Source organism: Geotrypetes seraphini, chromosome 11, assembly GCF_902459505.1.
Source record: "Geotrypetes seraphini chromosome 11, aGeoSer1.1, whole genome shotgun sequence".
Lineage (NCBI taxonomy): Eukaryota > Metazoa > Chordata > Amphibia > Gymnophiona > Dermophiidae > Geotrypetes > Geotrypetes seraphini.
In genome coordinates, this window is record NC_047094.1 from 6,052,873 (window position 1) to 6,075,541 (window position 22,669).

Sequence of the window (22,669 nt, forward strand, 5' to 3'; positions counted from 1 at the left end):
GCACCAGCAGCAAATGAATCCAGAGACTAGTGGATCCACAGCAGTTCTCAATAGAGTGGTACTACACAATTGCTCCTGAGAGCATGAAAGCCCCGAATGCCGCATCCAAACACACTGCCACATCCAGATGATAATGTTTAGAAAAAGTATGAATTAACGACCAAGTTGCCACCCTACAGATTTCCTCAACGAAGAAGCAGAACTCCGCTCATGAAGTAGCCACCGCACAAGCATAATGAGCTTTCAGAGACACTGAAGGAGGTCTACAATTAAGAAGGTAGGCTGATCCAATTGCCTCTTTGATCCACCTTTTTTCTCTAGAGTGGTAATGGGTTCCTGAGGAAGGGACGTTTTTCGTCTACGAAACCGAGATGGGTTGAACCTTGACTTCAGGACGAGTACAATGTTATCTTCCTGCTTTGATTACAGACCAACAGATGTACGAGCAAGTTAAATCTGAGTCTACTTTTTCTGGAGTTGGCTGGGAGGGTTCTTCTAGTGGGCTTCCTGCTTTTCCTAAGCACTTGTGTGATTAACAAATGTATTTAAATCACTATTTAAGTTATTTATAATTCATTCATTTCTTTGAGCACATCGGCGGTGTCCAGTGATGGGTTGGTTAACCTGTGTTTTACTGTCAAGCGCTGGAGTTTGCTCTCCTTTCGCTGACTTTACACACTGACACCCCATTTCACTTTTTAAATTTACTTATTGATAATTGCATTTATAGTGTTGCTCGGGTGCTTGTTTAAGCAGGGTTGTCCCCCTTTAGGAACCTATTGCCTCTAATTGCTTTTTTGGGGTCTCTTTACAAGTATCTTCAGCATTACCTTTTTGGGGGATTTTTTTTGTATCTTTGATCCACCAAGCAACTGTAGCTTTGGAGGCTGGGTTCCCCCAGTTTGGACCACCAAAAAAGTACAAGAAGATGATTCGACTGACAAAAGTCATTAGTGAAATGCAGATATTGCTGAAGAACCCGATGGACATCCAGAAACCTCAAAGAGCAAAATTCTTTTCTATAGTCTTCCTCCCAAAAGGATGGCAGAAAAAGTGCTTGATTCAAATGAAAAGCAGAAACTATCTTGGGTAAAAAGGATGGAACAGTATGGATGGAGACCCCCCACCTCCATAAAATGAAGAAACTGATCTCTACACAACAATTCCTGCAACTCTGAAACCCAACATGCAGACGAAACTGCCACCAGGAACACTGCCTTAAGGCTCTATTCCAAGCAAGTACCCTGTAGCGGAGGTTTAATCTGGCTCATCGCCTTCAAAAATCTAACCACATCCAGTTGAGAGGCCAAAGATGAATGCAAAATGTACCCTCTGTAACAAGCAAGAGCCGCTACCTGAACCCTGAGGGAATTGTAAGCCAGACCTTTAGAGAGACCATCTTGTAAAAAAGACAAAATCTGTGCCAGGGACGCCCAGAACAGAGAAATAGACCTCTGATCACACCATACCTCAAACATCCGCCAAACACAAGCATAGGCTGTCGACGTGGAGCATTTCTTCACCTGTAGCAAAGTAGAAATTATCCCCTCTGAATGAATCATTTCTCTTCCTCAGCCTTGACCTTTCAATACCCAAGCCATAAGAGCAAAGCAGCAGGAGTCCTCCATGAGGACTGGACCCTGATGTAGAAGGTCCCATATCACCAGTAACCTCAAGGGCTCATTCACTAGTAGCCTAATCAGATCCACATACCAGGGTCGCTGGGGGCTATCAGAACCACCAGTCCCAAGTGCTTGAGAATCCATAATAACACCCTGCCTATCAGTGGCCGGGGGGGAAAGATGTAAAGGGATGGATATCTGTGACCAAGACTGCAGGAAAGCATCTATTCCCTTGGATGGCATTTCCCTTTGTCTGTTGTAAAACCAAGGCACTTTGGCAGAGCATTTTGTGGCCATGAGATCCATGACCGACATGCCCCACCTCTGAGTCACCAGGTGAAATACCTCCAAGAACTTCTCCCATTCCTGCTCAAAACATCTGCCTGGAGATTCAGTTTCCCCACTATGTGCACAGCCAAAATAAGTTGCAAGTGAGTCTCTGCCCAGTGCAACAACAGTTGTGATTCCAGCGCCATAGGAGCACTGCGAGTGCCACCCTATCTGTTAATATACGCTACTGTCGTGATGTTGTCTGACAGACCGTGGACTGACTGACCCTCCAAAAAGGGTTGGAAAGCCAGAAGGGCCTGGTGCACCACTCTGAGTTCTAGTTGATTGACCACAGGGTTTTTCCACTGTGTTCCAATTGCCCTGCAGAGTGGTGGAGACAATGTGCTCCACATCCTCGCATCTGTCATCACTACAATCCAATCGATAGCAGCTAAAGGCATGCTCCAAAAAAGAATGGGGGACTGGAGCCACCATTGCATACTGCTTTGCACTAGAGAGATACAGCGCAGCTGACAATCATACTCCCGAGACTTTGTTGACCAACAACACAGCAACAACTGCTGCAGAGGCCTCATGTGAATGCAATCCTATGGAACTACCTCCAAGATTGCCACCATCAAACCCAAGACCTGAGCATAATCGAATGCCCAAGGCTGAGGAGACTGAATGAACAAGGGAATCTGAGACTGTAGCTTGTCCCACCTCTGGTCTAGTAGAGACACTTTGCCATATCGAAGTGGACTCACAAGTATTCCAGGGTCTAAATAGGGCAGAGATGACTCTTGTAAAAATTAACAACCCAATCTAACAACTGAAGAAGAGTAATCACCCAAGCCATGATCTGATGACTCTACTGAGCTGAGGATGCATGGATGAGCCAGTCTTCCAGATAGGGATGGACTTGAATGCCCTCCTGCCTGAGAAAGACTACTACTACTACTACCATGACCTTGGAAAAAGCCTACGGAACTGTGGCAAGACCAAATGGCAGAGCTTGAAATTGAAAATGCTGCCCTAAACTTGCAAAGTGGAGAAACCATTGATGAGGAGACCAAATTGGAATAAACAGAAATGGCTCCTTGAGGACTAATGCTGTCAGAAACTCTCTTGGCTGGACTGCAGCAATAACTAAATGGATGGCTTCCATTTGAAAATGCCATACCTTGAAGGACTCAATGACCCCCTTGAGGTTGAGGACTGGGTGAAAGGGCCTTCTTTTCTTCAGAACGACAAAATAAATGGAATACCGTCCCTGCCGCGTTCTGGAAGAAGTACAGGCATTAGAACCCCCAGAACCACCAGGGACTGCAAAGTAAAAGTCATCACCATTCTTCTAGAAGATGTGGCACATGGGGATTCCAAGAAAAAATCCGTGACAGGAGAAGAGAATTCTCATTTGCAACCTTATCGAATAATGTCAAACACACACTAGGCCAATGTAATTTTGATTAAATGCGCAAAAAAATGAAACAGACATCCCTCAATGCTTATGGCAGTGAGCTAAGACCCCATCATTGGGAAGGTCAAGAAGCCGCAGGTCAGAGGGACTGGGCAGCCAATCCTTTGTTGAAATGAAAGGGCCTCTTCCCCAGTCTGTAGTGTTTATGTCTGAAGTGAAGGCACGCCTGGGAGGGTTTACGGGATGGCTTAGACCAGTGGTCTCAAACTCACGGTCCGGGGGCCACATGCAGCCCGCCAGGTACTATTTTGAGGCCCTCGGTATGTTTATCATAATCACAAAAGTAAAATAAAACAGTTTCTTGATCATATGTCTTTTTAGCTATAAATTACAATATTATTATTAAGACTTAGCCAAAAGGAAAGATTTATAAACTATAAAGAGTTTTACCTCATGCAAAATTGTCATTTCTTTAATAAGACATTAACTTATTTTTTTCTGAGGCCCTCCAAGTACCTACAAATCCAAAATGTGGCCTTGCAACGGGTTTGAGTTTGAGACCACTGGCTTAGACCTATCCTTTGGTTACCTCTGGGATTTAGAATCCCCAAAGTCCTTAACCAGATTCTCCAAGTCCTCACCAAACAAGTTTATTTTTTTATTTTATTTATTTGTTCAATTGTTTATGCCATTCTCCCCAGGGAGCTCAGAACGGTTTACATGAATTTATTCAGATACTTGAGCATTTTTCACTCTCTGTCCTGGCAGGCTCACAATCCATCTATTGTACCAGGGGCAATGGGGGGATTAAGTGACTTGCCCAGGGTTACATGGAGCAGCAAGGGTTTGAATCCATAACCTCAGAGTCCTGAAGCTGTAGCTTTAACCACTATGTCACACACTCCCTTAACAGCCTACCCTTAAAGGAAAATGTCACTAGACATTGCTTAGACACATCAGCCTCCCAATGGTGGAGCCAAAGGAAGTGTCATGATGTAACTGCTAACTATATTTGCTTGACTGAAGCCCTGACCAGATCATATAAAACATCTGCCAAATAAGCCAGACCCTTCTCCATGTCTGAGAACTCCGGCGCTAACTGGATACTTGATTCAACCAGGGAATCTGCCTCTTGTTGAACCCATGAAAGACAAGCTCGGGCAGCATATGAACTACAAACAGCTGCTTGTAAAGACAGCGCCAAAACTTCAAAAAACTTCTTTAAAGAAGCCTCCAACTTCCTATCATGTCCATTGGCCTTAGAGAACCCACTGGGGAGAGACAGCAAGAAGGCTCTGAATAGGTGAATTTCTGCTAAGATTTCAGCCTAGGATGAATAAAGAGAAGCAACCAAATAAAAGGACATATTCTGGAAGAACTTACAGGTAAAAAGAGTTGTAAGGAGAGAAGGCAGAAGATTTAATGAGTTTAAATCCTGGCCTGTGAAACTGTGGCTTGTATTTTGATTTTTTGATTTTCAATTTTGTCTTACATATACTATATCTCTGAAGTAACAGAGGGGCTGTTAATTTTTAATATTGCCCTAAAAATTATTTTTTTAATCACAGTGCTGGGGTGATTTGTCTTTTTGGAAGTGGGCAGTGTAGCTTGAGTTTGGAGATACAAAAGAGATGAGAACTCATCCATATATGTACTGGGAAGGCCTTAAGAATTACCATTCCTTGCACTGATTTGCCCTATAGTGCAATGTTTGATACTCTTTATGTATTATAAAATTTAATAATAATAAAAAAAGTTACCTCTCCCACTACCTCTCAGAACCAATGTATCACAAATTTTCTCTTCGGTACCTTCAGAGCCATCCAAAATCCAGCACCCTTCCTCCACTCTACACCAAGGGACCAGCTATAAAAATATTAACTGGGAACATAAGGTCCTTCAATGAACAAATTCTATCAAGTACTTTGTCAAAGGGGGCAAATTATTTGTGCAGGTAGAGCTCTTAAATGTATGGAGTGGGGACAGAAAGAAGACTAGACAACCATGCAATCTTTTTTCTGCAATCATTTTCTTTATAAACTTTTGTAGCTCAGGTCCACAGACCTCACATCTCCTAAGCATTAAAATGATACTCCATCTTGTTGCTCATTCAGTAACCCTTCTTTTCTGAATGAAGACTGCCAGCTGCCTGTAGAGAGTGCCAAATGTGTGGAGGCTTTTTGTGATGTGAGCTAGCGCTCCATGGATCTGGAGCTGCTGTCATTGCATGACCCAATCCAGCTGCTACGTGCTAGAACGATTTGCAGACAGTTGGTCATATGTGGCATTAAACCAAGTGTTAGAGTTGAAAACCTTCTGCCTCATATAATATGGGCATCACACCTGCCATATACAGTACTAGTAGTTATGGAATCAGAGTGAGCATATATTACATATTAGAGGAAGGAAACCCCAAGCAAAGGTGGAAAACTGTTTTAAAAACTTTAAGCCAACAATTTTAGGGGTCAAAGCAATAAGTTATTTTTTCCTGACACCATTTTTTGTTTTCGATATTTTGACTTCCTCTTTTGCTCTATTTTGTCTTGCTTGACTGCTGTTTTAGACTGTAGACTTTTGTCTATTATTTCATGTTCTTTGTAAATGTTTTTCATGTATCCCTCCCTGCAGCCATTTCTGTGTGAGCAGCAGCAGCTCTTCCTGAACCCACTGGATCAGTATCTCAAACGGTGTGCCCTGAAGAGATTCTGGGTGTGCAACATGAAATTCCAGAATTTTACTTTATTTTTAAAAATTCCCTTCATAAGTATACACTAGAATAGATAGAATAGATGATATGTAAGTCACGTACGCAAGCGTCTGTCAACGTTATGAACGTCTTTGTGCATAAGGATAGAACTGCCCAGACAAGCATCATTCTTTGACGTGATTGGTCCTTGAAAACTAAAGGCAAGTAATTTTACTTTTATTTCTTAGGCAGTAGTTATCCTAACTTGAGCAACAAAGTAATCAAGGTTTTGTTACCATTTGGATCTTCATATTTTTGCAAACTTAGAGTTTCAGCTATGACAAAAATTAAATTTTAAAAAAAAGAGAACGACAGTAGAGGGTGGATAATGAAATGCGTCAACTATCAAGTCACGTTTTGAGTCAACTTGCATTGAAAACAAGCACATACATTGCATTGATTAGCAATTCTATTCTATCTACTTTAGTTTCACCACTGTTACAATTACCCATGCATAGTCTAAAGAACTTTAAATAATTCTCAAATTTAGTTTTTTTGTTGGTTTTGCAATTGTATGTGCACCAAAAAGCATTTGCTCTGTTTAGTGTGTCAGAGCTAAAAAAAAAAAAAAACCCCAAAAAAGGTTTGAGAGGCACTGCACTAGATCCTTAGATCAAAAGCAGTAAATCGAAGGATTTGATAAACTAAAATAACCCGAAGCACTGACAGCTCAGTTCAGGCCCTGACTCCCTGCTGTATCTCCTACTAGGCCATGGAAGGCACCGTTTTAGGATTGCAGGAATTTTCACCTTAAGTATTAATGGAGATTTCTGATCACCATTATATGCAAATTTATCTCAAAGATAAGGTTAAGAATTAACTTAGTCTAAAATCTTGTCAGATCTAGGTCTGTTTCAATATAGTTGATTGCATACTGTAATAAATTTATCTGAATTTATATCCCATCCTCCCAGAAAAGCTCAGAACAGGTTACAAGTTTAATAATCATTTGAAAATCCAGCTAGGATTTGTTACCTGAGATATGCCCAGCCTCTATTTGTTTACCTCTTAAAACACTGCAATGTTTGCTATGGAGAAGGGGGAAGGTATGAAAGTTATACTAAAACTCTGCACATAAGCAGTGTTATACATTTACACACATACATACATATATGTGTGTGTGTTTGTTTACTGGAATGTAACCAGCTTATACTATGAGGAATTCTGCTAGAAAGCAGGGCTGCTTTACTGTATTTATATCTGGAATGCAGCAGGGTGCATCTGATGGTAGAGTAATAAGCTCTGATCCAGAAAGCTCCATGATGGCATAAGCACTTGAGGTAGAGGACATGCAGAAAAAGCAATGAAACCATATGCAGGGAACTTCTGTGAACATTATTGTCATACAGACTGCCAAAGGTCCATCAAGACCAGTGTCATGTTTCTAATAGTGGCCAATCCAAGTCACAAATACCTGGCAGGATCCTAAAAGGGAGCTAGATTCCATGCTCACTTGTCCCCATGTCCAACTTTAATAATGATTAATCTAATTTTACACACAGAAGAAAGTGGGAACGGACAATGAACACTCCACTGAAGATCACTGATGTAAAAAGATCTGTTTATTTTATTAAAGGACACATATAAGCTGTGGACCCGACACAGCACTGTGTTTCGGTGACTGAACGACGCCTGCAAGTTGTAAGTCACAAAAGAACAGGTCCTCTGTTAAAACAAAGCTGAAACAATCCAACATGCGCAAAATGCCTTCATAAACTTATCCAAATTTTCTCAACTGCTCAGATCTAGAGGGAGAGCAAGGCCCACAGGGACGATTATCCTGGGTTCTCATGCCTGACACTAAAGGAGACACACACCTGCTGTCAAGTTTCTAGGCATCCGTGCTGAATTTCTGTCTTGAGCCCCAGGTCCAGCATACCTAACACCACCTGAACCCACCAGTGGGAGAGCATTGTGTCTGGGGGAACTGTGTCACAAATCCTGATCAAGAGTAATGTTAGGAAATTGTTCTTTACGGAGAGGGTGGTTGATGCGTGGAATGCGGTCCTGAGGGAGGTGGTGGAGAAGAAAATGATTACAGAGTTCAAACAAGCATGGGATGAACACAGAGGATCTCTAATCAGAAAATAATGAAGGAACTAAGGCCAGTACTGGGCAGGCTTGCACGATCTGTGGACATTCGGTTGAGGATGGGCTGGGGAGGATTTTGATGGTTGGGATGGTTAAGATGGGCTGGAGTGAGTAGATGGAACCTAAGCACTCTACCGGGCAGGGCTCTAGGTTTCTGGCCCAGAAATATCTAAGAAAAAGGACCATTTAAACTAAATAATTAATTTATGGAGCATGTATGGTTGGGTAAACTGGATGGACCACTCGGGTCTTTATCTGCCATCATTTACTACATGTTACATCCCACCCAAAGCAATATTCTATGTTGCTATTCCTTGGGTTTTGGCTATTTACTAGGGACCTGGATTGACCACCGTGAGAACGGGCTACTGGGCTTGATGGACCACTGGTCTGACCCAGGAAGGCTGTTCTTAATTTATAATGTTTGTTTGAGCTTGAAATTGTGTAAATGTTTTGTACATCGTTTAAATTGAAGCCATTCATACATTTTTAAAATAAATAAACTTATTTTGAAGGAATGATAAACATTTATTAGAAGTTAATATGGTCAATTTAAATGTAATGACTATTTTACTGTGTTATATTATTATGTATTTATTGCATTTCTTCAATAAAATGTTATAAAATAAATAAATATCCTAACACCTGGTCTGCTGCTGCCCCACCCCCATCCCATCCCATCCCTTCCCTTAAAACAACCCTCAAGCTGGGCTCCACGTGCTACGAGTGCAGACAGCGGGGGAGTTATCGCATTGGACATCTAGGAGGGGTCCTGCGCATGCGCCAGGTGTTGCGCCTCCCGGGCGCAGGGGGCGCTCTCGTCACGGGTAACACCAAAGTTCCTAAGCGCGCGCCACTCACAGTAAACGAAGGCTATGGCCCTCAGCAGCACTATCCGGGTCAGCCAGAAGCTGCCGGGCCGGAGGCGACAGGGCGGCTCGTCCTGTGCCCGCGGGGCGACGGGGCTTTCGGCCGCCTCGGCCGGGGGGGCAGCGCCTTGTTTGCGCCGCCTCACAACCGCCTCCGCCGTCCAGCTCGCCTCCCACGCCTCCTCGGCCGCCGCCATACTGAGCGCGCGATCTGCGCATGCGCCCAACAGCTGTCAGCAGCGGCCGCGAGGCTCTGAGCTGTGGGCGCGCGCTCAGGATGGCGCGTGATTCTCTCCCACCATCCCCCTCTCTCGCCTCCTTCCTCCTCCAATCTAACGTTGAAACAGAGCTCCAGAGGCCCCGCCCCTCCCTGTCTAACGCATCCCGCCTCAGCTGACGTAGCTTCCTGTTCCCGCATAGGCGGGACGCGCTACTCTGAGAGGGGCGGGGCCTCTGGAGCCAGCTTCAGTGCTCTGTCCTAATGGCTGCTACTGGAAGAAGAGACTGAAGTAGGGTTACTTTATGGCTCCAGAAAAAGGAGGCCGGATTGAGACATCCGGGTTTTACCTCCAGTGCTTTCAATAGAATAAAACTCTGATGTCTCAATCCGGCCTTGTTTTTCTGGAGCCATATGGTAACCCTAGACTGGAGAGAGATACCTGACAGGGGGAAGGGAGGAAGATGCCTTGTGCTCCAGTGGGGAGAAGGGAAACAGAAAGTTCTGACTCTGTGGGGGAGGGGGAAGACTATCCCAGGCCCTGTCATGGCTGGGGCGTCAGCAGCTCTTCTGCTCAACACCCACCCCCTCCTTTTGAAATCTTTGCAGGCAGCAGTGAGCAGCATCTCCAACCTGCTGTTTACACCAGCTTAGTTCTCCCTCTGATGTCACTTCACGGGACCAGGAGGTGATGTCAGAGGGAGAGTTTGGAAATGCTGCTCACTGCTGCCAGCAAAGATTTCAAGAGGTACGAGGGGTGGCACACAGCTCGGTGATTATGGGTGCCACCGCCCCGGGCTTCTTCCCTCACTACGCTGCCCAGGAGAAGAGGGGATAGCTGGAGTGGTGAAAAGAAATGTGGGATGAGAGGGAGAGACAAAAATAAAGACATGCTTGGGAGCTGGAGAGGAACCAGAGATGGCCAGAGGGACATACGAGTATAAAGAAATACTGGACTGCAGAAAGGGGACAGATGCTGGCCCTGTGATAGGGATGGAGGAGAAAGAAGAGAGGGGAAGAAACTGGGCATGAAGAGGGACATAGACACAGAGGAGTGATTCCCCTTGGGGGGTGGGATATAGGGACAAAGAGGCCAGATGCTGAATATGAGGGAAAAGATAGGGACAGGGCCACATTCACAGAAAGGAGATGTTAGGACATTTAGGGACACAGATGGAATGAGGGTAGGCATAGAGAGATAATAAATGCCCAGAGACACTGCAAAGAGCAGACGGATGGATGGCACTCAGGGGTGGGAGAACAGAGCAATATGACTGGGTCTTGGTGATTGGGGGGGGCGGATTAGGGAATTATAAATGGAAAAGGTGGAGAGGGAATTTTGAGGGGATAGTGACGACCTGGCAATTGATAGGCATGAGTAAGTGTTGTTTTGATGAGTTGGGAAAATGAGTAAAATGGAGTGGAAGGAGGGAGGTAAGAGGTCATAAAGTGTGGGGGATAAGCTGAGACATAATGTGAATGATCTGAAGACCATAGAGAATGAGAGGCACTGAAAAGGTATGAGGCTACTGGAGAGGAGTACGAGAGGAAGGAGTTGAGAGAAGGTGGAAATGGGGTAGCGGGTATGAGATAGAAGAATAATGGCCTGGAGACACAGGGATGGAGCTTGGGTTGATGAGAAAATGAGAGACAGTGGAGGCTAGGTGAGAGCTAAAAAGTTGAGTACAGAGGATGGAAATGGAGGACAAGGGAGTGGGTGGAAGATGGGGTGAGGACTGAGAGAGAAGAGGGAACAATGGGAGGAAGATGGGAAAAAACCAATAAAGGGTCTCCTCCTTTTCATCTCTCATCTAAAAAGAGGGGGGGGGGAAAGAGGGTAAAATCAAATAGGTGGATATAAACACAGAGAAAAGAATAGTGAAAAAAAGAAAGAAAGTAGTGGTAGACAAATATAGACTAGAAAAAGAAGGAGAGAGAAGAAACAGGCCAACTTGAAAAATAATTTGAGACCAACATAAAAAGTGGGAAATACAGATCAACACAATTAGAAAAATAAAATGCACAGACAAAAATTTTATGCTTTGCAGAGTACAGGAGAAAATGCATTTGTTGGTTTTTTTTGTTGTTTTTTTAAAATTAATATAGAGTCTGGCTTTCATGAACAGAGGAGGAGGATCGTGTCCATTTCAGTTAGCATGGTTTTTGTGGTCCTCTATTTTTCAGGTGAGGGAAGGGGCAGAGTGAGTAAGGCTCATAGGTCCTTAACCATCTATCAAAAGTGATCAAACAAGATGGAGGCTAGTGAGAATAGGCCCCATACTGCTGTGGGCTCTCAGGCACTGCCCTATTGATCCAGTGATCAGTCCATCACTGGGTGACTGTTCATAGTTTTCTGCATGTGAAACAGGTGAAGGATTCTGCTACCGCCCTAGAAAAAGATCTAGACATCATTGTAGACAATTATTATTATTAGGATTTTATATACCACCTATCAAGGTTATCTAAGCGGTTTTACAATCAGGTACTCAAGCATTTTCCCTCTCTGTCCCGGTGGGTTCACAATCTAGCTAACGTACCTGGGGCTATGGAGGACTTGCCCAGGGTCACAAGGAGCAGCGCGGGGTTTGAACCCACAACCCCAGGGTGCTGAGGCTGTAAATCCAACCACTGCGCCACACACTCCTCCTGGAATTCCCAATGAGTGGCAGCTGCCAAGAAAGCAAACAAGATGCTAGGAATTATTAGAAAAGGGAGGGTAAATAAGATTAAGAATATTATATTGCTCTATGGTGCAACCTCACCTTGAGTATTGCGTTCAATTCTGGTCTCCTTATCTCAAGAAAGATATAGTGGCACTAGAAAAGGTTCAAAGAAGAGTGACCAAGATGATAAAGGGAGGCTATTATAGGGGACAAGTCAATGAAGCCGCCTGCGCAATGCGCAGTGACTGCGAAAAGGGCGAACAGAATGTTAGGAATGATTAAGAAAGGGATCACAAATAGATCGGAGAAGGTTATCATGCTGCTGTACTGAGCCATGGTACACCCCCACCTGGAATACTGCGTCCAGCACTGGTCGTCGTACATGAAGAAGGACATGGTACTACTCGAAAGGGTCCAGAGAAGAGCGACTAAAATGGTTAAAATTTCTTATCCTCCATTTATATTTTCCTTTTATGTATCCTTTACTATACTTATTGTAGTTCTCCCTACTTCCCTTATGTATTGAAACGTCATGTCCGTCTGTGTTGGTTTTAGATAATAATTAAGACCCTGTTTAATTGTAAATCGCTTTGAAATAATGATATTGCGATGCATCAAAATTTTAATAAAACTTGAAACTTGAAGGAGCTGGAGGAGTTGCCATACAGTGAGAGATTGGAGAAGCTGGGCCTCTTCTCCCTTGAAAAGAGGAGGCTGAGAGGGGACATGATTGAAACATTCAAGATACTGAAGGGAATAGACTTAGTAAATAAAGACAGATTGTTCACCCTCTCCAAGTTAGAGAGAACGAGAGGACATTCTCTAAAGTTAAAAGGGGATATATTGCGTACAAACGTAAGGAAGTTCTTCTTCACCCAGAGAATGGTAGAAAACTGGAATGCTCTTCCGGAGGCTGTTATAGGGGAAAACACCCTCCAGGGATTCAAGATAAAGTTAGAAAGTTCCTGCTGAACCAGAACGTGCGCACGTAAGGCTAGTCTCAGTTAGGGCACTGAGACTAGCCTAAGGGCCACCACGTGAGCGGACTGCTGGGCACGATGAACCACTGGTCTGACCCAGTAGTGGCAATTCTTATGTTCTTAAGGGAAAGAGAACGGAATGGGGGCTTGTATGCTGCCTTTTGTGGCTTTGGAGGATTACATGACTTGTCCAGGGTCACAAGGAGCAGCACTGGGATTTGATCTCACAATTTCTGGGTGCAGAGGCAGCAGCTCTACCAGTGATCCACTGGATTTCTTTATGCATAGAAAAATAAAAGGATCCAACAGGTTTGCAGTAAGGAGTCGGAACAACAAAAACCCAAAAAAAGTAATACATAACGATGTACAAAACACAAGAACTTTATTGGAGTCAATAAAATGTTGTTTGTCAAAAAACGGTTCTCTGTAGTAAGAAGACGGGACCCGACACGGTCCATGGTTCGAAAAACAATAACGTAAAGCTCCTGTTTTGCTGCTACACAGTATGTGAGCAGGAACTTTATGTTACTGTTTCAAATCTAACATGATTGTTCACCATCATATGGTTCTTGACATGTGAGACATTATACAATTTGGAACCCTGAGGAAAAAGAAACGTATCTATGAATGCGTTTTCTGTCGCTAATATCATTCAGGTTAAGGACCATTTTATGTAAGTCGATTTTAAAATGCAAAATGTGATTATATCATAATAGTTTTCGCTGCTGTATCATTTAATAATTTTGTTTGTGTCTCGCAGCAGGCAAATGGCTAACAAATGTAAATCTTTAGTGAATGCAGCATGCTTTCACCAAGGATGCTGCTGAAATCTATTGACCCTCATAACACACATTAAGCTTTTGATTTTTTCATAAACTTTACTTTTCCAAGAGCAGCACATAAAGATCCAGTATATATTTCTAATAGCTCTGGAAGGAACTCCTCTCGTTTGAGGAAAGACTAAAACGGTTAGGGCTCTTCAGCTTGCAAAAGAGACGGCTGAGGGAAGATAGGATTGAAGACTACAAAATCCTGAGTGGAGTAGAACGGATACAAGTGGATCGATTTTTCACTCCATCAAAAATTACAAAGACTAGGGGCTCCTTTTACTAAGCTGCGACAGCGGTTTTAGCGCGCGCTAGATGCTGGCGTTAGTTCTAGCCACATAGCGTGGATTTAGCACGCGCGGCAATTCACGCACTAAAAACGCTATTGCAGCTTAGTAAAAGGAGCCCTAGGGGGCCCTCGGTGAAGTTACAGGGAAATACTTTTAAAACCAATAAGAGGAAATATTTTTTCACTCAGAGAATAGTTAAACTCTGGAACGCGTTGCCAGAGGATGTGGTAAGAGCGGATAGTGTAGCTGGTTTTAAGAAAGGTTTGGACAAATTCCTGGAGGAAAAGTCCATAGTCTGTTACTGAGAAAGACATGGGGGAAACCACTGCTTGCCCTGGATCGGTAGCATGGAATGTTGCTATTCTGGGGATTCCGGAATCTTGCTACTCTTTGGGAATTCTGCATGGAATGTTGCTCCTATTTGGGGTTCTGAAATCTTGCTACTCTTTGGGGATTCTGCATGGAATGTTGCTTCTATTTGGGGTTCTAGAATCCTGCTACTCTTTGGGGATTCTGCATGGAATGTTGCTCCTATTTGGGGTTCTGGAATCCTGCTACTCTTTGGGGATTCTGCATGGAATGTTGCTCCTATTTGGGATTCCGGAATCCTGCTACTCTTTGGGGATTCTGCATGGAATGTTGCTCCTATTTGGGATTCCGGAATCCTGCTACTCTTTGGGGATTCTGCATAGAATGTTGCTCCTATTTGGGGTTCCGGAATCCTGCTACTCTTTGGGGATTCTGCATAGAATGTTGCTCCTATTTGGGGTTCCGGACTCTTGCTAATCTTTGAGATTCTGGAATGTTGCTACTCCTTGGGTTTTGGCCAGGTACTAGTGACCTGGATTGGCCACCGTGAGAATGGGCTATTGGGCTTGATGACCATTTGACTGACCCAGTAAGGCTAGTCTTAGGTTCTGAGGTTAGTAATACATCACTTTCAAATTTAAGTACATTTCTTTTCTGCCTTTTGCATCAATAACTTAAGGCCTCTTTTATCAAGCTCTGGTAGTGAGTGGTGCGCAGCAAATGCACCGAAGCCCTTTCAGTCCCTGTGGGCTTCGGTGCATTTATCTTGCTGGCCTGCGCTATTCGACTTGATATCTAATTGGTGTTTCCCATCATTCACTCAGATTAATAATTGGAAACTATCTTCTGGATTTTTCGCAGTTTTGTGAGAACCTATTCTTTTTCACTAGTTGGCATATCCCCAGATAATCCCTTTTGGTGGTAGCGCATTGTAAACTTGGAGACAGTTTGACACAAATTCATAATAGAAAGTAGGAAACCCAAATTTATCAACTATTTTCTGTTTTAAATTATATTGCTCCTCTCCCCTGCCCCCCCCCCCAATAAATAAATAAATAGAAAACAACAATTGTAATACTCTTCTAGGAGATATAACAAATTGCAAGGCTTTATGTATCCTTGTGAAAGTATAAAGCTTACCCAGGGGGTTTGTCTTCCAGAGCTTTAAATAAAAAGAAAGAAAGGAAACTTGTTATTTGGAGAAGAACTGGACATTAAGATGTTTGCATTTATATAAGAGAAAAGTGGGTGATGAAGGTTCAGCCTAGGTTAAACTTGTAGTTCGGCTTAAGTTCTGGTCTTATATGGTGGGCAAAAGATTTCTAAAACCCAGGTCCTCTCACTTGAAGAGAAGGTTAGGCCTCGTGGTTTATACTGGGGAACTCCAAGGTTGTCTAAGTAAATGTTGAGCAATTCATTTCCACATTGGCGGAGAAAACACTTGCAACAAATGATATTGGCAACATATTTTGTAAGTTAAAATTAAATGCTTGCTTTTCCTAACCATTTAAGGCTACTGAGCAGTGCTCCCATGCACACAGAAATAATGTCTCGCAATTTAAATTGGGTTGTATTGATTAAAGGAAACCATGACATGCCGGTAAATTAGATGGTGAGCTCTTTAAGTATCTGTTATCAGGTATAACATTACTGGTGGTTTTTCAGGTTGTAAACCAGTTTTATAAATGGCTCTTTTGTTTTTGCAGTTCTTGTTGGAACAGCGCATAATGGTGCATTGTAAAGGGAAAGAAAAAAAAAGCCCATTTGTTAATAGCTTCTGATATATTATGGTCTCTCTCCCATCGTAGTTGCCATAAGGTTTTACCAGATAAACCTAAGTGGATGCAGGCTGAGGGTTTCCTATGAGATGTTATTAAAAATAAATTGCAACTAATTCCAGAGTTACAAGGAAGTGGGCAACTGAGGAAGAATCGGATGTGGTTTAAAGATGCACAGGTAAGTCTGTCCTGAGTGCACAGTGTATACATGTACTGTACATGATAGAATTCCTCTGAGCACCCTGGAACATTCCCCAAGACAAACTTGAATCATGATACTTCCTTCTAGTCTTTTTGTCTCAAAGGATATTATTGTTATTAAAATGCATTTGAAGTTTGTAAAAGCACTGTTGAATTTTGGAAAATGCTTTGCTTCTCAGCAAGACCTGCTAGCCCAACTTTTCCGTATTCTGATAGAAAAGGATCTTGGGGGAACACAATTAGTTTGAAATGCTGTCACAAAAGAGCAGCCTGGGTGCAGGGTGTTCAGAGCTGTCCTTCAGAATTTCGGCTGTCCAAATTGGTTTAAAGTATTTCTTGGCACTCACAGTTAAGCGATCAGAAGATAATGAACCTACGACATTGTGAAATGTTTAAATGCGCCAGGAGGCTTAGGAAAATTGGACGATGCACCCTGAAATAACTAACGTTGAAAAGCACTGCTTTATACCTTAAGCTCCAGTTCTGTCGTTTCTTGTTTTGTAATCAGCGTTTGGATGTCCTGTTTTATGGTGTGCTTCTGATCCAACTGGCATGATTCTCCCATGGAAATATTCCTTTATTACCATCTGGCATGTGTACTTATTCAGCTATCTGACTTTAAACTTAGATCGTGCAATGCGGCCTTTCAAAGAGCAGAATAAATATGACCAGTTTACTGACTAAAGGGGCCCCAAGGAAACTGTCCTCAGCCTCACAAACTTGTTTAGACTAGACATGTGAAATGTGTAATATTCACCCAGGGACTCATTTTCTACAGGTTTTGTCCAAAGGATCAGATAGGCAAGAAAAACTTTGAACTTTCCAAATAGAGATTCAGAATCTAGAAAAAATAGACTAGCTTGAAATATAACCACCAGAAGATCCACCCAGTCTGCCCAATTTCCTTTTCTGTTTTGACAGATACACTTAAGTTCATCTCCAACTTCATTTTCTTCTTTTTTTCTACTAATCTTCCTCGGTGTCTGTCCCAGGATTTCCTGGATTCAGTTACCATTTCCAGCACACTTTCTGGAAAGACTTAGAGGGGCCTAATCAAAAGCCTAAGTCTGAGGTTGGACGTTTTGTGCAAGACGTCCACAAACCCAACAGGAAAAATGTCCATTTTCAAAGCTGCAAATGAGCTAGGTATGAGTTTTGGTCCTTAGGACGTCTACCTTTTTTGTCCATTTTCAAAAATAAAAACGTCCACATGAAAAACATACAAAAGCAAGTTTTGTAGACATACCCACCAACTACCTTGTCTGATCGCGGCAGAAGGAATCCCCATTAGCTGAGACAGTTTTGGAGATTTCTGGCGGCTCAGCTGATAGGGATTCCTACTGCCAGGATCAGCTGTGCCCTACATCCCTTAAGAACATAAGAATTGCCGCTGCTGGGTCAGACCAGTGGTCCATCGCGCCCAGCAGTACACTCATACAGCGGCCCCCAGGTCGAAGACCTGTGCCCTAACCGAGACCAGCCCTACCTGCATTCGTTCTGGTTCAGCAGGAACTTGTCCAACCTTGTCTTGAATCCCTGGAGCGTGTTTTCCCTTATAACAGACTCCGGGAGAGCATTCCAGTTCTCCACCACTCTCTGGGTGAAGAAGAACTTCCTTACGTTCGTACGGAATCTATCCCCTTTTAACTTCAGAGAGTGCCCTCTTGTTCTCTCTACCTTGGAGAGGGTGAACAACCTGTCTTTATCCACTAAGTCTATTCCCTTCATTATCCCTTCCCCCAACATCCCCCACATCCTCCTGACATCCCGGACCTCTCCTGACATCTCTCCCCCCCCCCCATCTCCCTAACATTCTTGGGCCCCCCTTCCACATCTCTGGAAACCCCCCTGTACTTTTGGAAAAGCAAATGGCAATAGGGAAGCTCACTCCCTCCTGCCTACAAGGCTGCATGCTACAAATGACAGGGCTTCCCCCTCCCAATGCATCTTGGGATGCAGTAGGAGAGGCCAAAGGCCCTGATTGGCTCAAAATCACCATTTTAGGTCAGAATGGTGTTTGATAATTCTCTGCTAGGGTAGGAGTGGATAAACATATCCTGCTATAGTATGTGCAGCCAGGGTCACTCCTGTTTATGTGTGTGTGAGTGTGTCTAGCGAGTTAGTTACCGGTACTTCTTCCATTAAAGGCCTGGTTGAAGAGTCAAGCTTCTACCTGTTTCCTCAAGTAGAGATAGTCTTGTGTTAAGCGAAGCCCTACAGGATGGTAGATGCATGGAGCAGCCTCTTTGTGAGGTGACAGAGCAAATCACTGTGCCAGTATTCAATGTTTTTTTTTACCAGAATTACAAATTTACAAATCATAATAAACCTCCATGTAGTCTACCTGTCAGGAAATAGAACTTAAGAAAAACACATTTGCCGTTTAGGAACAGTCAATCCGAGGAACTTGTTGCAAGTAAAGTCATCTTATTCCCAATAAATTATTTTACATTTAGGTTAGCTAGCCAGTTCGTTTCAATTTTTCCGTAAATCTTTAAAAACTACTCTATTTGCTACACATTTTGAAAATTAATTCTTTTGAAATTTTGCTATTATCTTCTATTTGTCATTTGTAAAACATTCTCTGTTTATTTAATTGCTGTAAACTGAGTCGAGCCTTCTCAGAATGATGACTCGGTATACAAAGTTACCTTTAGTTTAGTAAGTTATGTTAACTCTCCTAACCTTAAGAGCCACTACCTCAACAGATCTGTAATTTGACTGCATCTCTATAGACGAGAGCATATTAACATTGCTCCATTTGACTATACAGTCTAAGTGGTCCTATGGCACTACAGGAGCAGCAGAATTTCAATGCTAAGCTTCAACTTAGAAACATAGAAACAGGACTGCAGATAAAGGCCAAATGGCCCATCCAGTCGGCCCTTCCCCACCATCCACTATCTCCTCCCTAAGAGATCCCACATGGCTGCCTCATGCTATCTTGAATTCATGTACCGTCTTCATCTCCACCATGCCCACCGGGTGACTATTCCACGCATCTACCACCCTTTCTGTAAAGAAGTGTTTTCTTACATTGCTCCTGAACCTATCACCTTTTGACTTCATCCTATGTCCTCTGCTTCCGGAGTTTTCCTTCATTTCAAAAAGATACATCTGTACATTAATTGCATGGATATATTTAAATGTCTCTATCATATCCCCTCTCTCCCATCTTTCCTCCAGAGTATACATATTAAGGAAAAATGCTTGAGTACCTGAATAAATTAATGTAAACCTTGGGAGAATGGTATAGAAAATTGAATAAATAAATAAATAAATCTCTAAGCCTCTCTCCATACGATTTATGATAAAGGCCGCTAACCAATTTTGTAGCAGCCCTCTGGACCAACTCCATCCTATTTATATCTTTATACTGCATTCCAAATGAAGCCTCACCAGAGACTTATACATCGGCATTATCACCTCCCTTTTCCTATTGGCCATTCCTCTCCTTATGCATCCACGGATCCTCCAGGCTTTGACTATTGCCTTTTCTACCTGCTTTGCCTCCCTGAGATCATCAGACACAATCACCCCCAAGGTCCACTCTTCTTCTGCGCACAGAAATTCTTCACCTCCTATACTATACTGTTCTCCTGGATTTTTTTCAGCCAAATTGCATGACCATTCTTCAAGCTTTGTCAGATCCCGCCTCCTGTTATCTGCACCCTCTGGGATATCTACCCCATTACAAAACTTGGTATCATCCACAAAAAAGACTAACTTTGCCAGACAGTCCTTCTGCAATAGCACTCTCAAAGATGTTAAATAGAGCCGGCCCAAGGACAGATCCTTGTGACAAACCACTAACAACATTCTTTTTCTCCGAGCAAACTCCATTTACCACTACGCTTTGTTTCCTTCTACTAAACCAGCTTTTAATCCAGTTTGTCACTTCAGGGACTGTGTGCATTCAGCGTATTTATGAATTAGAGAATGACACGGTGAAAAAATTGGTCCCCGTCACCGCCCCGTCCCCGTCTCACCATCCCCGTCACCGCCCCGTCCCCGTCTCACCATCCCCGTCACCGCCCCGTCCCCGTCTCACCATCCTCTTCACCGCCCCGTCACCGCCACTGCCACCCCATTCACCGCCCCGTCACCGCCACTGCAATCCCATTCACTTTTCTTTATTTACGTATAAAGGAAACATTCTTTAAAACTTTAAAACTTTAAAACTTAGTTAAATATTAGTTAATAACTATACAAAAACAAAACACGCAGAGAAAAAATTAATTAATATAAATTCTCAAAACTGACACATTTTGATATCTAAATTTAAAATAGTTATTTTTCATACAGTTTTTCAATCACTAATCTTCCACCACCCCTGGGGCTAGCAATGCAAAAACAAATATGAATCACCTATGCGGCACCTTGTCTAAAACTTTGGTAAAATCCAAGTGCACAGCATCTAGCACCCCTCCCATATCCAACTGTTTGATCACCCAGTCAAAGAAATCAATCAGTTTTGTCTGACAGGACCTGCTGCTCATAAAACTATGCTGCCTCTGGTCCTGCAGTTCTTGTGATTCTAGAAATTTCACTATCCTTCGCTTAAGAAGCATTTCCAGGTCAGACTAACCGGCCTGTAATTCCAGCATCCTCCTCATTTCCGCTCTTGATCAGAGAGGCCACATCCACCCTTCTCTAGTCCTCCAGGACCACACCAGACTCTATTGAAAAGATGGGACAACAGAGCCGCCAGAACCTTGAGTACCCTCGGATGTATCCCATCAGGCCCCATCGCTTTGTCTATTTTTAATTTAATAATAATAATAATAACTTTATTTTTGTATACCGCAGTACTAGAATAGTTCAGAGCGGTTTACATGACAAGAGACTGTACATCTACAGCGAAATTTACAAATAAGTCAATCAATCAATATAACTTAGTGAGTCGGGAGAAGGCAAGAAGGAGATAGAGAGGTTATAAACAAGTCAATCGGCGTGGCTTAGGAAGTCGGGTGCAGGTAGGGAGAAGGCAGGTAGGTGGGAGGTGCAGGAAGGTGGGAGGTACAAGGCATAGTTAAAAGTAGTGTTACAAGGAGGGCGGGAGTCAGAGATATCTTCTCACAAACACAGTGTTCTGAGTTTTGTTCTCCAACTATATCATATCGGCTATCTTTTCTTCTATTTTCCATCTTTTGCTTTTCTGACAGCTTTTCCTTATTCTTGTAGCTTTTCCACATATTTTTGTCTGTGTTACTGCGAATCTTGTAATTTATGAAGGCAACCTTTTTTTCTTGCCTTTTCAGCTACTACATTTGAAAACCAAAGCAGTCTTCTTTTCATTATACCTTTATGTACTTTCCTAACATAAAGGTTTGTCGCCTTCCAAATAGCTCTTTTCAGTTTCGCCCACTGCTTTTCTGCTTCGTTTAGCTGTTCCCATCCAACCAGCTCCTCCTTAAGGCATTTCTCCATCTTGATAAAATTAGTTCTTTTGAAGTTTAGTCCTCTCATCCCTCATTTTAATATTGAACCTCACCATTCTGTGATAACTAGATGCTAAATGATCACCCACCGTAACCTCAGAAACAATTTCCCCAAGTTCCCACCCCACTGTTCTACCACTAGTCCAGTGCGTCTCAGCTCTATCCTTGGAGCACACCCAACCTGTCAGATTTTCAGGATACTCACAATATGTTTAAGAGTGATTAACATGCATTGCCATTTCAGTATGCAGATCTCTCTCCTGCATATTCATTGTGGGCATCCTGGAAACTCAACTTGCTTAAAAAAACACTGGAGTAATCTAGTCACTATCTCTGATGTGCTCTTTTTAAGGAAAACATTCAACCTATATTCATGAAATTGCCTGCAGTTCTCTTAAATATTTCCAAGGAGCCATTAGATATGGAATGTATTAGATTTGGGGGCTGATTTATTAATGAGATGTGCTAGCTTTGCTTCAGTGGACAAATTGTGACTGTTTTGTGCCAGGAACTGGTTGGGTTGATCAAACTGAAGCAAGCTTTTAATAAATCTGCTTCACATGACATAACCATGTTGTATTCCAGTTGCACTTCAGAGCGCTAGGTCGGAACTCCTTATAACAACCTCTCCTTCACGCTAGGTTTCAGCTCCATGTGATCTGCATCTGTTCCACTTTGTTGCTATAAATCTGGTAAGGTTGTTTCCTGTAGACAGAGGAGGATTCACTCTTGGAGCAGACATTGGAGGATATGGGCTCATTTTTTCCACTATATTTCTTGCAGTAATGAGGGGAAAGAAGAAATTAACTAAAAATATCATCTAAATATTTATTGTATATGTGGGGGAAGAGAGGGAGATAGTTTTAAAGAAGCCGTTGCTCAAGTCAGTTACATCCAGGTACAGTAGGTATTTTCCTGTCTCTTGAGGGCTTACAATATGCTTCT

The 22,669-nt window shown here is 42.8% G+C and overlaps 1 protein-coding gene across 1 annotated transcript in view; it reads right to left on the reverse strand.

Annotated features, from left to right (window-relative positions):
- LMF1 (lipase maturation factor 1) overlaps positions 1-9,311 on the reverse strand; it is a 376,591-nt gene extending 367,280 nt beyond the window's left edge. Inside the window, exon 1 of the mRNA XM_033915111.1 lies at positions 9,011-9,311. Within this exon, the coding sequence (XP_033771002.1) occupies positions 9,011-9,215 (205 nt within the window). The 5' untranslated portion in view covers positions 9,216-9,311. The remainder of the gene's footprint in view (positions 1-9,010) is intronic.
- Positions 9,312-22,669: the final 13,358 nt, after the last annotated feature.